The sequence below is a fragment of the Geotrypetes seraphini genome, chromosome 3 (genome assembly GCF_902459505.1).
Source record: "Geotrypetes seraphini chromosome 3, aGeoSer1.1, whole genome shotgun sequence".
Lineage (NCBI taxonomy): Eukaryota > Metazoa > Chordata > Amphibia > Gymnophiona > Dermophiidae > Geotrypetes > Geotrypetes seraphini.
The window spans coordinates 224,877,363-224,891,981 of record NC_047086.1 but is presented as its reverse complement, the minus strand read 5'-3'; the positions used below and the strand labels follow the sequence as shown (position 1 = coordinate 224,891,981).

The 14,619-nt window shown below is 42.6% G+C and overlaps 1 protein-coding gene across 2 annotated transcripts in view; it reads right to left on the bottom strand.

Annotated features, from left to right (window-relative positions):
* Nucleotides 1-11,734: 11,734 nt before the first annotated feature.
* RNF41 (ring finger protein 41) overlaps nucleotides 11,735-14,619 on the bottom strand; it is a 67,609-nt gene continuing 64,724 nt past the window's right edge. For both annotated transcript variants that reach the window (XM_033937847.1, XM_033937844.1), the window contains exon 6: nucleotides 11,735-14,261. In XM_033937847.1, coding sequence (XP_033793738.1) covers nucleotides 13,910-14,261 — 352 coding nt within the window. In that variant the 3' untranslated portion in view covers nucleotides 11,735-13,909. The remainder of the gene's footprint in view (nucleotides 14,262-14,619) is intronic.

Here is a 14,619-nt window from a genome sequence, read left to right as displayed (position 1 = left end):
GCTGGGAGTAGCAAGTCTGTTTCGCTTCAAGGATGGCCTGTTTGTATTGTTCATGTGAGTCTGACCTTGGTACCGGGAAAGATGGTAGAGGCGCTGATAAAGAACCGCATCATTGATCACCTTGACAGACACGGTCTGATGAGGACCAGCCAGCACGGTTTCAGCAAAGGCAGATTTTGTTTGACGAACTTGCTGCACTTCTTCCAGGGAGTAAACAGGCAGATAGACAACGACGACCCGGTCGACATTGTATATCTGGATTTTCAGAAGGCATTCGACAAGGTTCCATATGAATGACTACTTTGGAAAATTGTGAGCCATGGAATAGAGGGTGAAATACTCACGTGGATTAAAAACTGGCTGGAGCATAGGAAACAGAGAGTGGGGGTAAATGGACAATACTCGTACTGGAAGTATACTGGGGTGCCGCAGGGCTCAGTGCTTGGACCCGTGCTCTTCAACATCTTTATAAACGATCTGGACATTGGTATGATGAGTGAGGTGATTAAATTTGCAGACGATACAAAGTTATTCAGAGTAGTGAAGACACAGGGGGATTGCGAAGATCTGCAACGTGACATAATCAAGCTTGAGAAATGGGCATCGACATAGCAAATGAGGTTCATAAGGTGGATTAGTGTAAAGTGATGTATGTCAATAACAAAAATCTCATACACAAATACAGGATGTCTGGGGCATTACTTGGAGAAACCTCCCAGGAAAGAGATTTGGGAGTTCTGATTGACAAGTCAATGAAGCCGTCCGCGCAATGTGTGGCAGCGGCGAAAAGGACAAACAGAATGCTAGGAATGATAAAGAAGGGGATCTCGAACAGATATGGAGAAGGTTATCATGCTGCTGTACCAGGCCATCGTGTGCCCTCACCTGTAGTATTGCGTCCAGCACTGGTCGCCATACATGAAGGACAAAGTACAACTCGAAAGGGTCCAGAGAAGAGCGACTAAAATGGTTAAGGGACTGGAGACGTTGCTGTACAGTGAGAGATTGGAGAAACTGGGCCTCTTCTCCCTTGAAAACAGGAGACTGAGAGGAGACATGATCGAAACATTCAAAATACTGAAGGGAATAGACTTAGCAGATAAAGACAGATAGTTCACCCTCTCCAAGGTAGGGAGAATGAGAGGGCACTCTCTAAAGTTGAAAGGGGATAGATTCTGTACAAACGTAAGGAAGCTCTTCATCACCCAGAGTGGTAGAAAACTGGAATGCTCTTCCGGAGTCTGTTATAGGGGAAAATACCCTCCAGGGATTCAAGACAAAGTTGGACAAATTCCTGCTAAACTGGAACATACGCAGGTGAGGCTGGACTCATTTAGAGCTTAGAGCACTGGTCTTTGAGCTGGGGGCTGCCGCATGAGCGGACTGCTGGGCACGGACCACTGGTCTGACCCAGCAGCGGCAATTCTTATGTTCTTACTTAGTGTTATCAACGGGGTGTTTTGTTTTGCACCATTTTCTTTCAGCTCTTTTTTTGGTTCTTAGCTGATTGATGAACCAGGGAGACAGTGGATTGTGAGGGTGTTTAATCACTCTGGTTGTGGCTAGGTTGTCATAGAGGGATTTGACTCGTGTGCATTAAAGTCAATTTCAAAAATGACCATTATAACAGTGTTCCTGAGAGAGAGAGAACATTGATTTATACTGATTGTTATGAATATAACCTTAAGATCTGGATTTCTGCTGACACTTTTGCTATTAGAGATGGGACAATTCTACAGATAAGTGCTTTACTATCTCTTTTTTTTAAATTCAGTTTTCTACCTTGCAGTGGCATCATTGACATTCGTGCAATAGTGGACTCTTGGGTTATTAATGAGACATTCACCGTTTTGCTCCCTAAAAGCCTTCAAGTAGCTGTTTCTTCTGCATGCCAGACTCATTTTCAGGCTGTAAGGTCTAAATGGGTAAGCATGCTGTTCTCCACATCTCCTTTTCCTTTTAGCTAAGCTTCAGCTTTAATGGAATACCCTATGGTTAGATATCTCTCAAAAAAATTTATCTTAAAATAATTTTACACAGATTATAGAAATTTTAATCAAGCACAAGTATATAAAAATAATTTCTCAGTTCATAATTGAATTTTAAGCCTCAGCATTTCATGGAAAGATCTTTAATATACTTGTTCCTCTCAATCACTCACTTTAGTGGTTTACAGAACAAAATTTGTATCTGGGATTCATGGGTCAATGAATTTCTCTTTCATTTCTTTATATCTTATGTTTTCTTTTTTCCTTCACTTATTATTTCCCTAGACTTATTGTACATGGTTTAGCCATTGGCTCATGTTTTTATTTCTGATACTACAATTGCCATTCTCAAGTTTTACTTAATTTTCTTTAACTTCTAAAGTGCAATACTTATTTTATTATGTGTATTTTTATGGTTTTATATTTATTTTTATGATTAGATTCTTGCTAAAGGCTTTATTGCTAAAACTCGGTCAGTGTCAAGTCTACATTGTGCTGCTACCAAATAAAGTGTATCCTGAATAGTCCACTGCTGAGAGAGTGACATCTTTTCCTCAGTACTCTCTTATATGGATTTTTGTTCTCCTCAGAGGGCTTTCTCCTCAATACTTCATACACATGCAGAAAGCACAGTATTTAAGCAACCATTTACTGCATCTTCAACCTGGTCCCAATCTAAAGGGGACGAGACTCAATATACCGCTTTTTCTGTGTGGTTTTCACAAAGTGGTTTACATAGCTTAGACAGGAACTTAACTTTGTATATGGGACAATGAAATGTTAAGTGACTTGCCCAGTCGCAAGGAGCTGCAGTGGGAATCAATCTCACAACCTCAAAGTGCCGAGGCAGCTGTTCTAACCACTAGACCAGTGTTTTTCAACCTTTTTTGGGCAAAGGCACACTTGTTTCATGAAAAAAATCACGAGGCACACCACCATTAGAAAAAGTTAAAAAATTTAACTGTGCCTATATTGACTATATATAAATATATAGGAATCAAATAAACACAAAGAAAGTATTTTATAATGCTGCCACCGCCACTGAGGAATAAGCTGCCACTGCCGCCATCGGGAACAGGCCGGCACCGAGTTCTCCCTGCTTCTCTTCCCCGCAGGGCCGACCAACTCTCGCCACCCGTCGTCAATTCTAACGTCGGAGAGGACGTTCTAGGCCAGCCAGGCAGCGATTGGCTGGCCCAGAACGTCCTCTCCGACGTCAGAATTGACGCGAGTGGCGAGAGTTAGCCGGCCCCACAGGGAAAAGCAGGGAGAACTTGGCGCCGGCCTGTTCCCGATGGCGGCGGTGGCACTCAAGTGGCTAAAGAGCCGCAGTTTGCCGGCCTAGGGACAATACTGGAGGGTGGCAAGCTGTGCACCCCCTTGGGACGTAAACCCGGGGTGGGGCAGACCGCCCCCCCCACCCTGGTATGCCACTATCTGTACCTCACTCCCTCCCTATGACCAAAAATTCTCCTTTCTTCTATTCCCCGTGTACACAACCATCTCTTTCCCTCCCTTCCTCTCTCCAAAGTCCATGCCTTCTGTGTCCAAACACTCATTCCCTCCCCCACCTCAGCATCTCTTTCCCTCCCTTCCTCTCTCCCAAGTCCATTTCTTCTGTGTCCAAAAACGCATTCCCTCCCCCACCTCAGCATCTCTTTCCCTCCCTTCCCCTCTCCCAAGTCCATTTCTTCTGTGTCCAAAAACGCATTCCCCTCCCCCACCTCAGCATCTCTTTCCCTCCCTTCCTCTCTTCCAAGTTCATGCCTTGTGTCCAAAACGCACTCCCTCCCCCCTTTTGTGTTCCGTGTTTGCCTCCCAGCCCATCTTTGCAACTTTCTCAGCAAAACGAAGCTCAAGCCGCGAGGCTTGTCTTCTGCTTCCTGCCTGCCCTGCCGCGCACAAATAGCCGAACGGAAGTATTCGCTGACGTCGGAGGGCAGGCTTTGCTTAAGCCCTCCCTCCGACGTCAGCGTTGACATCGGGGAACGCTTGCGATCGGCTATATGTTAGCTGCAGGGCAGGCAGGAACAGAAGACGAGCCTCGCGGCTCGAGATGTATTGAATTCCGCGGGTCCCCCGTCCACCTCTCTCCTGTCCACGTGGGGCGGACCGCCCCTCTCCCTAGACTGGTGGTACTGCCCTGATGGCAGCCCTGACCGTACGGCACACCAGGCAACATCTCGCGGCACACTAGTGTGCCGCGGAACAGCGGTTGAAAAACACTGCACTAGACCACTCCTCCAGTGCTTCCACCCCAAGGGTTGAAATATGCATTGCATACTCTTTACTATAGCTACTGGATTGTAGAAAATGAAAAGACCCAATCTTAATTTTTGACATCTATCGGAGCAGAGGGTTGCTGGATGTTTTTCTATAAAAAATGTTCCCTTACAATTAGTTAGTAATACCAAAATTTTAGGGGTGATCTTCGATCACAAACTGAATTTTCATGATCACAATTAGTAACATTATTAAAACAACCTTTTACAGATTAAGACAAATTCGATCAATCTCAAAATTTTTATGTTCTAAATCACTTAATATTTTAATTCATTCTTTGGTGATCTCCAGGATTGACTATTGTAATGCCCTTTTTAAAGGAATCTCTTTAAGTGAAATAAAACGCCTACAGATCATTCAAAACGCTTCCATTAAACTTATAACCAAAACTAAGAAATTTGATCACGTAACACCCCTTTTAAAAGACGCGCACTGGCTTCCAGTCTCCCACCGGATTACATACAAGCTATGCTTACTCACCTTCAAAACCCTTCTTAATAAAACCCCAGCATTCATTTACAAATTATTGATTCCATATTCTCCAATCAGAACCCTGAGATCCAATGAACAGAATTTACTAACTATTCCATCCCTTAAGGTCATCAATACAAGACGACAATTCATCTTTTCTGTTACTGCACCCCAGCTATGGAAAGCCCTTCCAATTTATTTAAGGGAAGAGCAGAATCTTGAGAAATTCTAAAGTAACTTAAAAACATTCCTCTTTAAAGACGCTTTTGATAATTAACGAAACCCACCGCAGCTCAGATTATTTTATTGTATTATACTGGTTTTTTTTTTGTTACTCATTTTGTATTTTTCCTTTTTTGTTCTACTTTCCTATAATGATTTTGTATTTCATCTCCCCCCCTTCCTTGTGTTTATAAGTTTGTTTAGGTAATTTTTTTAAATATTGTACGTTAATATGTATTGTTCTGTCATGTATTGATTCCCAGAAATTGTAATTTTAATTTGTTCATCGCTTTGAAATAAGATTAAGCGATTAATCAAAACAATTATTAAACTTGAAACTTGAACAGCCTGGTTAGTGCTACTGGTTTCTCCCAGGGACAATGTCTCCAAATAGGTTAGTTTTGCACATACAATAGTAATGATCCTCACCTCACTCCTAAGCCTAGTTTGTTGGCTAGGTGGGTTCTTTCAAATATTGGTGATAAGATATGGAAGGAAAGCCTGGATGTTTAATTAAATATGGGATTATCCAAACTGGAAGAGGACTATGTCTATCAGCCTGCCAGTGCTGTAACAATTTATGTTTAAATGTGTTTATTAGAACAAAGTGCACAAGCAGAACAAAAACAGCAAAAACAACCATTTTCTGAATATACAAGCACCAGAAATAACCCCTCTGCCCCTCCACCACCCCTCTACCCGGTTCCCCCCAACCCCCCCCCCCCCAAAAAAAAAAACCCTCTAAAAAGGCACAATATGCAAGAAAACAAGAATGAATCACATATTCAGAAGACGACTTCTTGCAAGTGGTGTAAGGCCCCTCCAAAAAGGCTCCCAAATCAGACAAAAGCGCTTTTCCGTGCAAGAACCAAGGTCCACAACTTGTCTGTGTTCCAAAGAGGCTTGTAGACTCATTGCCGATTGCCACTGGCTATATGTTGGAGGTGCGCTAGACAGCCAGCTAATCAGAATAGTCTTCTTGCCCAACAGTATGACGCGAGCCACAAAAGCGGACATGCCTTTGAGTTTAGGAGAGGCTAGGAAATAGAAGCCAAACAGCGCTCTGGGAGTTGGAGTCCACCACCTGCCCCATAAGGTAGATGTAAAGTGTCCCAATCGAGTCCAAAAGGATATCGCCAGACAGGTCCAAAACATATGCCCCAAGGTGGCCCGAATCTGACCACATTTAGGACAGCCTTGGGAGGGCGAGATTCCCATGCAAAAAGCCCGCATGGGTGAAATATAAAATCTCATAAGAAACTTCAATTGTAATTCCCAATGCAGAACATTTTCTGTTAGCTTATGTGAAAGTTTCAAACGTTGTTGCAGTTGAGGAGCCGTAAGCGTACAGTGTAAATCTTCCACCCAGGCTGTAGCCAGAATCTCAAAGTTAGGACCAGGTTGACTGTCTCTAATGCCTACATGATGAAACCATTGCTGAGCTGAGAGACTAAACACCTCCGACAGTGTCTCCCTACAGTCCTTAGTTAAGTGACAGGCTGGCAAGTTCTGTATATAATGTCGTAAGTGATAATAGGAAAAAAGGTCCCATCAAGAGATCTTATATTGACCCTGTAGGGATGCAAAAAAAAGCAAAATACCCTCCTCCGTGAACATTTGAAACAAATAACAAAGTCCCACAGACGCCAAACTCTGAAAGGATTGACTCTGAATCCCTGGTATAAAGTTTACATTACCCTGAAGAGGGAGATAAGGGGACACCGAAGGGGATAAAGACAGTACCCTGCAAACCCAACGCCACGTCTGTCGTGACGGAGCAAAAATTGGATAATTTCGCACCACGGCACGAAGGACCAGGCTAGTTTTGCTGTAACAATTTAAACATGCTTGGGATAGATACTGTAGAAAGGGCAGATGGTAAGAACAGAATCAAAAGTAAAAATACACATGGAGAGATGCTGTTGGTGAAATGAGAATTTATTTGCTTATCTATCCATTGTCGCAGAGCAGTACAGAACCAAGACAACTGGGCAAACTGAGTAAGTCAATCTATCATCATTTACTTTTACCATATATTTCTCACTTATCCATAATAATTATTAATGTCTTAGAAAAAACAAGGAGCTGGGTGGATACCAATGACCAAATGCACCTTGGTAATCACTGTAAAAAGGAAAGCTTATAACTTACCACCACTATTTCACATACTCCTGCGTGTTATCAAATCACCACTGTGCAGACCTCCAGCTCAAATACAGGATAGCCTATATAGCACTGAGGGCACATGACAGGGCCTCCTCTCCAGCTGCTAGCAGTAGGTGAGTGATCCTTCTTATAGAAATATTCCCTTGCCATCACTTAACAGATGTGTGTCGCAGGCAATGCAGCAGCTTATCACAGTAAATTTCAGACATCACCATTCTATCTATGAGCTTCCTGTTGTGCAAATTGCTTGCCCAACCTCACATACATTCTATCAGGAAAGTACAGCTCTTCAAATTACATACATCAGTAGTTAGTCTGAGGTTCTCATACTCAAGGGAACAGGAGTTTTGTTGTTAAGTAGTAATACAGTAGTAATAGTGGATGACGGCAGAAAGATTCCAACTGTCCCAGTCTTTCTAGTTATTCTTTTCCACAATTGACAACATATACTCCAGCTTCAAACCTCTTGAGTAAACTTAAAAGATTTCTGTCCCTGCATAAGGGGCGTCAGTCTTATTTGTAGTCATCATCTCTAGACAAACCAACTTCTTGTGCAAAAACTGGTACCCTTTTCCCTTTAGGTGATGGCACCACCAGCATCCCATGTCAGCATGACATTCTCTCTCACCCCTAACCCCAGTCTTCTGCCCAGTACCATCAACCCTCAGTTTCCTCTTCCTCTACATGTAATGAAAGGATAGAGTGGGGAGGCAGCAACCTCTTATGCATGCTTTCCTATGTAACAACCCCGCAAGAAGTCACACCTATTTTTACCCCATGCTCTTAAGTAGATGCGCATACAAAATTCCTTCAGTTTCCCTCCAGCATCTCACTATTCCCATACCCAGGCACTGTAATTTAAATAGCTACCAATATCTTAGCGATCGTTACCTGAACATCCCAGTTCCCTTGCACATTTCCACTAGGACTTCCAGCTAGTATCATAGTGAGATACTCTGGGGTAGTACTGCCCAATTCAGGAAAAAATATTTCAATTCAATTCGATTCAGCCTATTGAATCAATTTTTCAATTCGATTTTCCTGCCCAAATGGGTATTTTTTTCCAAACATCCTGGTGGGTTTATTTTATAGCCTCTTCATCCCCTTTACCCTCTCCTACCCACACTGGCGCTGTGGTGTAAACAAAATAAATAAAAAAGACTTTTCCTCTCTCTGTTAAATCCTAACTCATGTTCGCAGTCTAACACTACCTCTGGCAGGATACACATTTCAAATCTGACATATTATAATCACAAAATAGAAAATAAAATGATTTTTTCGACCTTTTGTTGTCTGGTCATTGTTCAGATCTTGTTGGTCCCAGGCTCTGGTTGTCTTCTGATAACTCACTTGCCAGGATCTCCTTCTTTCTTCGTGCTAACCATCCATCTTCTATCTCTGTCCTCCCCTTCTGTTTCCCTTTCCTCCCCCAGAGGTCTGGCATCTATCCTTTTTTTTTGTCTCCATTCCCAGATCCACCTTTTCTCAACTACCCTTTCATCCAGCATCTCTCCCTCCTTCCCCACCACCCCAGGTTCCACCAGCTCTCCCTTTCTCTTCCCTACCCTCCTATCCAGTATCTCTACCTCCCTCCCTGTGTACAACTTCTTTCCCTTTCTGTTCCTTCCCTCCCTAAATCCCATTGTCCACCATCTCTGTCCCTCTCCTGTTTTTAGATCCATTATTTCTTCTATCCCTTCCACCATTTCCCCTCTCCCCCAAGTTCATCTCTCCCTCCAAGTCCATCCATCTTCCCCCATCTCTCCTTCTCCAGTCCACCAACTCCAAGTCCATCTCCCCTCTCCCCCCAGCTCTGACTCCCAACACAGAAGCTTTTGACCAGTAACACCTCGAGCTGGGAAGGAGCCCACTAGGGGGCTTAAGGTCCTTTATGTTTTGTGCCCTGTGCTGGAGCAGGGGGTGGGGAGGAAAGGCCCTTGTGGCCTCCAAATCTGACTATGAGGGCCCTCTAAGCCTTGCCACGATCCCCCACAAAAAGACGAGACCTGTTTAACACATTGCAATAGCCAGGAGTGTGTCAAGTTCTCTGCCGTGGCAACAAGCAAACAGTTTCTTAAAGATTTTATCTATGAAGCAAATGGGTTCATTTGCAGACCATGCTTAATTCTCGCAGAGGGAAAAAATATATATAATGGGTCCTAAGCCCTACAAACATTTGCACAGGAGGCCCGAAGAGAGAAAAATAAGATACAGGTTAAACAGCAGCAGGACACTGAGGGAATAGAAGTAACAAAGGGAAATTAAACGATCTGTCTGTAATTATTCATTCTCCCCTTTTCGCCAAGCACTCGCATCTACACTTCAGTTGGAGGAGAGCAGGAAACAAACAGAGCCAGATTATTAGCATATCAAAGCCCCCACACGCCCCCAGCCAGCACTGGCCACCGCGATTGCCCACGACCGTCTTCCCTTCTCTGGCCAAGACTACAGTCGCCTACCTCACATGCGAGGAGCAAAGCCAAGATGCAGAAAAAGAAGAATCGTGAGAGCCTGCCGGGAACCAATAGGCGCTTGGAAACGATCTCCAGTTTCACTCCCTCCAGCAGCGCATTGTAGTGCAGGCGAGGGGCAGGGGGTGCCCGTGCGAGGTAGGAGGCGGAACCTTGAGACAGCCTAAAGCAGGAGCGGCAGTGAATGGCCTGCAAGAGGCAGCTTCCGCTCCTGCTTTAGGAGATCTGAGGCCGATTTTTTTTTTTTTTTTAAAAACGAACCAATTCGAATCGATTCATCCGAAGTGAATCGGTGAATCTATTCGAATAGTGAATCGGGCAGCACTACTCTGCTCTGAGCACTCCAAACATTAAAACTCCTTCCACTGTGCTCAGGGAGGGGATTTGAACTTAAGAACATAGCTACTCTACCTGAATGTAGCTATTTTCAGAGGGTTTACAATTTAAGATTGTACCTGGATTTACCCACAATCGCTAAGAGCCACAGTGGAATATGAACCCTGTCTTCCGTGATTGTCAGGCCACTGTTCTCACCCTGAGGCTACTATTGTTTTTTAAAGTTGATTATTATGCCTGCTAGAAGGAACCAGCTACCGCCTTCTCTCCCACCAACACCAAAACTTTTTATATCATTCTGAACTTGATCTAATTCAGTGCAAGTAGTACAGTTTTGTTTCTCAGGTCTGATGGCTTTTATGTGTTCTGAAAATTAAGCAAAATATATGAACACTGCTGAACATTTTAATTCTCATACTTGAGGTTCAAAGTTCTTACTATGATATCCTTGTCCAAGATTAATTTATATCCTTTTTGTATAAGGAAAATCTAAATAATTTCATGTTTGAGATACAAAGTATGAAAAAGGCCAAATCAGAACCAGTGTGAAATATTAAGTGAACCCCTAACTTTCTTAGCACAATTAGCTAATTAGAATTGTGTGCTTAAATAACTAGGTAACAAGAAAACCACATTGCAGAGGAAATTTGCACAACTAGGCTTTGGCACCCTGTACTAGATGATTCGAAGGGTATGAGTTTGCCTTCAACAGAAAGTTGGTTGAACCTATCCCATTACAATCAAAAGAAAATGGCAAAGGATCTGAGAGATTAGTTGATATCCATCTGTCAAGACAGCTGTGGCTCCATCCATTATCAGAAAGTCTATAGATGGAAAAAGTTGAAGACTTTAGTGGTTGCACCTAGAAGTTGCAGTTGTACCACCATCAGCCCAAGAACAAAATGGGAAAATCTGCCAAACTGCAAAGCTAGACTAACATCCAAAGATCTACAGATCTCAATGCAGCTGATGTATGGATCTTTGTATCAACCATCAGGAAAAGTGAAGCCACCTCTCTGAGCTGAAAGTGGGCCATGTAGTAAGATAGTGACTCTAAATATTCAAGTAAATCTATAACAGAATTGTCAAAGGAGATTTTTTCATTTATTTTTCTTGGATTGGCCAAAAGAAAATCCCTACCTAAATCTTATTGAAATGGTGTGGCAAGAACAAAAACACTAGCTGATTATAACACGAAAGTCTTCAGACAGAGCTAAAACAGTTCAGTATGGATGAATGGGACAAAACTTTTTTTTGAGGGGGGAGGTTCATAATATAGAATCATCTCATCTCCTCAACACTAGAAGCATCAGAGTCTCTATATAACGAATCTTAAGGTTCTTGGTGTGATTTCAGAGACTTTTCAGATCTTTTCTTTAATATTTCAGTATCCATTATACACCATCAAGGACCCAGAGAGTTGTTAGCTACCATCAATTATGTCTTATTATGAATCTACAAGACATGTTGCCTATTTATGGTTCCAAACTATGGAACAAACTGCCCCCCTGGTTTGTGTGTAGAACAATCCTTTCCAAAATGTAAGGTTTTATTAAAATCCCACTTTTCCAAAAAGCATTTGGGATTCAGCTTTCAAGCTGAATGTCTGTCAAGATTTCTTTAAGGATGTCTGTTCTTGTATGTTTGAATTTTCTATAAGTGGTAGTGTTCCTTTTATGATTTAAATTTTGCTGTAGAGTGCTTAAACCTGCTAGATAGTTATAGCACTACATCAAATACAACAAAAAACATAAAACAGTTAATAGTCTCATCTGAGAATCCATGCTCAGCCTCATCCGAATTATTGCAATATTTATTAGGTCTACCTGATCAACTATACAGACTACAGATGTTACAGAACATAGCAGCCAATTTAGTTCTGAAGGTCAAAGACAGTGGGCTACTCCATAGTTGAAAGTGTATGTATTACCACTTAAAACACATTTTAAATGTTTAAACTTGTGCTGTTTTGGTCTTTAAAATCTTACTTTTTTTTCTCAAAAATAAGACACCATCTCAAACTTTAATCAGGGTCATCAAACAGTGACTCCAAGTCTCCAAAACAATAAGTCCTATGGATCTTCTCCCAAATGCATTGCATTGCTATCAGGTCTGAGTAGGTGATCCCCACCCTACTGGTTCTTCCTGCTATATTTGCTTAGTTTACCTAAAAGACATCTGTTATAATAGTGACAGATTTCGAAGGATTGGACACTACTGGTGGCCCTGCAACTGGTAAAATGGCAGGGGAGACAAAAAAAAAATGAAGGGCTGAAACATTATGTCTGATGACCACACTTCCTAGTAAATTATAAACTGGTTATGGAGCTGCACATAAATATGCTCTTTTGTGATTCAAATAATACTCTGGGTCTGGACTTCTCAAACCTGTCCTGGGGAAGCCACAGCCAGTTGGGTTCTCAGGTTATCCACAATAAATAAGCATTCGATATATTTGGATAGGTTACGTTTCCTACAGGTTGCAAGGCTGCCTGTAGTGTTCCATCCTTCAATACCCGTCGCTAATATGGCAGTCTGTTAGGTAAACCAAAAAGAAAAAAAAAACCCAAAATCCCACTTTTCACCATCTGATTCTTTATGCTAATTTTGGTGTGGAGCAAAATAGCAGCTGAGAAATCTGGTCAGGAGAGGCAAAATGGTTTCTTGCCCCTTATGCCATCATATTTCCTCAAAACACATACAACTCCCACTGAGCACATCTATTTCTAAACACAAAATTTTTTAAAATGAGATTGTAAATGAGTGGGGGGAGAAATAATACAAATGCATAAAATAAATATTTTTTTAACTGTATTTAAAAAAAGGCAAACAATACAAACAGAAATAAGCAAAATACAAAAATATTTAAGCACAGTTATTACTTAACATCTGCAACAGAATACATAAAGCTTTTATCAAGTTCCAAGACAACAAGGGAGGAGAGGGGCAGCAAAAAAAACCAAACCAAAAACCAGCCAAAACTCACAGAAACCCCTAAGGGCCCCACATCATAGGCCCCAGAACTCAGAACAGAGAGATCAGCCCTGTTCAGGGTATTCCTGGGGCACATAAAGGTGTATGGGTGAAAGGGGAGAGACTTGCACTGCCAGTAAGAGCTTTGGTTTCCATCTGTACTGCAGCTTCTCGACACTGATTCCCCAAGACAGATTCTTTCCTCAGCCCCTCCACTCCAGCTGGTCTGCATGGAATAGCTTCGTTCTTAAGCACTTTTAAGGCCACAATGCTATGCTGACATCTCCATCTCTGTAGTGGGGGAGGTGGGGGAAGAATGATACTGCTTATTACCTGTAATCAGTTTCTAGCATAATCCACATAATAATCCTTAAAATCCCAGGTACACAACCAGCTTTGCCTACTGATGCAGCCCCTTCCACCCATAACAATCCCTTAAAATTACTGTGAGCAACAGGTCCCAAACAAATCTTAGTGGAATGCCAATCCCTGCATCCCTTCCATCAGCAGCTCTTAATGCAAAGAAGTTAGCCCTCCTTGCAGAACTTCCCTTCCTGTAGCTTAGCTATCTTGGCCGATACCAAAATGTTTGAGCTTTCCAACACATGACCTTGTCCCTGGCCAAGACCTTCCATGGAGTTGAATATTTCAAAGCACTATTAGTGTTCTGTGTCCCATATATAACCTTTTTTTATTAATCAAGTTTTTTTCTTCAGGTATTCCAAGGAAAATGAAGACAAGTGTGTTCTCCACAGCTTTGGGACAGCAGGGTGAGGAGCAGCCCTTTCCTCTCATGTCTGGGAGCATTTGCCATGGTGAACACTGGCTACGGCGTAAACACATTTATGTGAGAATAGTGCCTCTGGCAAAAGCTAGAACACACGCAGCTGGTTGGCTAGCTCCACCAGGACAGGGCAGCACTTTCTAAAGTTAGACTTTAATTTTGAAAGCTTCATAGTGCTGGGTTTTAGGGGGGAGGGGGTTTCCCCTCTTGTAGGTTTAGATTTCCTCTACTCCATGTGCAAAGATCATCACCAGGCCAGGCTCCAGCACCATCTCCTCACCCATGTGCTGATTTTCACATGCCATCACAACCACTGCCTGCTTCCCAGGGATGCGTTTGGCCACATAGTTCTCATAGTAGCGACGGTTCATCTGTCGGGTCTCCAGCGTGGCCAGGCCTTGTGGCCAGTTGCGCTCATGTGCATTCTCTATTAGTTCATTGATGATAGAGGTGGGACAGCCACTCTCAACTAGGGAGCGCTTTATGACTGCCTGGAGCACAGCATCTGGCGTGGAGATCATACCTCCCCATCGTGTCACCCGCGCTGGCTGCAGAGAGTTTACCCACCTGTGCAACATACAACAGAAGATAGGTCAAAGAAGTGAAGCCCTCTTTGTACAAGGACAAGAAACATTAAACAAGCACAGGGAAGGGGAAGAATCTCAGCCACTGGTGAACAGTGAAGCATACTGGTTGAAACTACATGTTCACATACACCAGGCTCAAAAGCAAGCTGCAATCTGTGGCTCTCTGCAAAAAATTAAAAAAAAAAAAAAAAGTATCACTGCAATAGCTGAGCTAAGGAAGGTTATAAAATGAGGGGGAAAATCTCTTGGGAAGTTATGAAGGAAGTTTGTAAAGGAGGCTGATCTACGGAATATTCAGCTGAAAGTCCAAAAGTGCGAGAAAACTGCTGAGCCAAAAA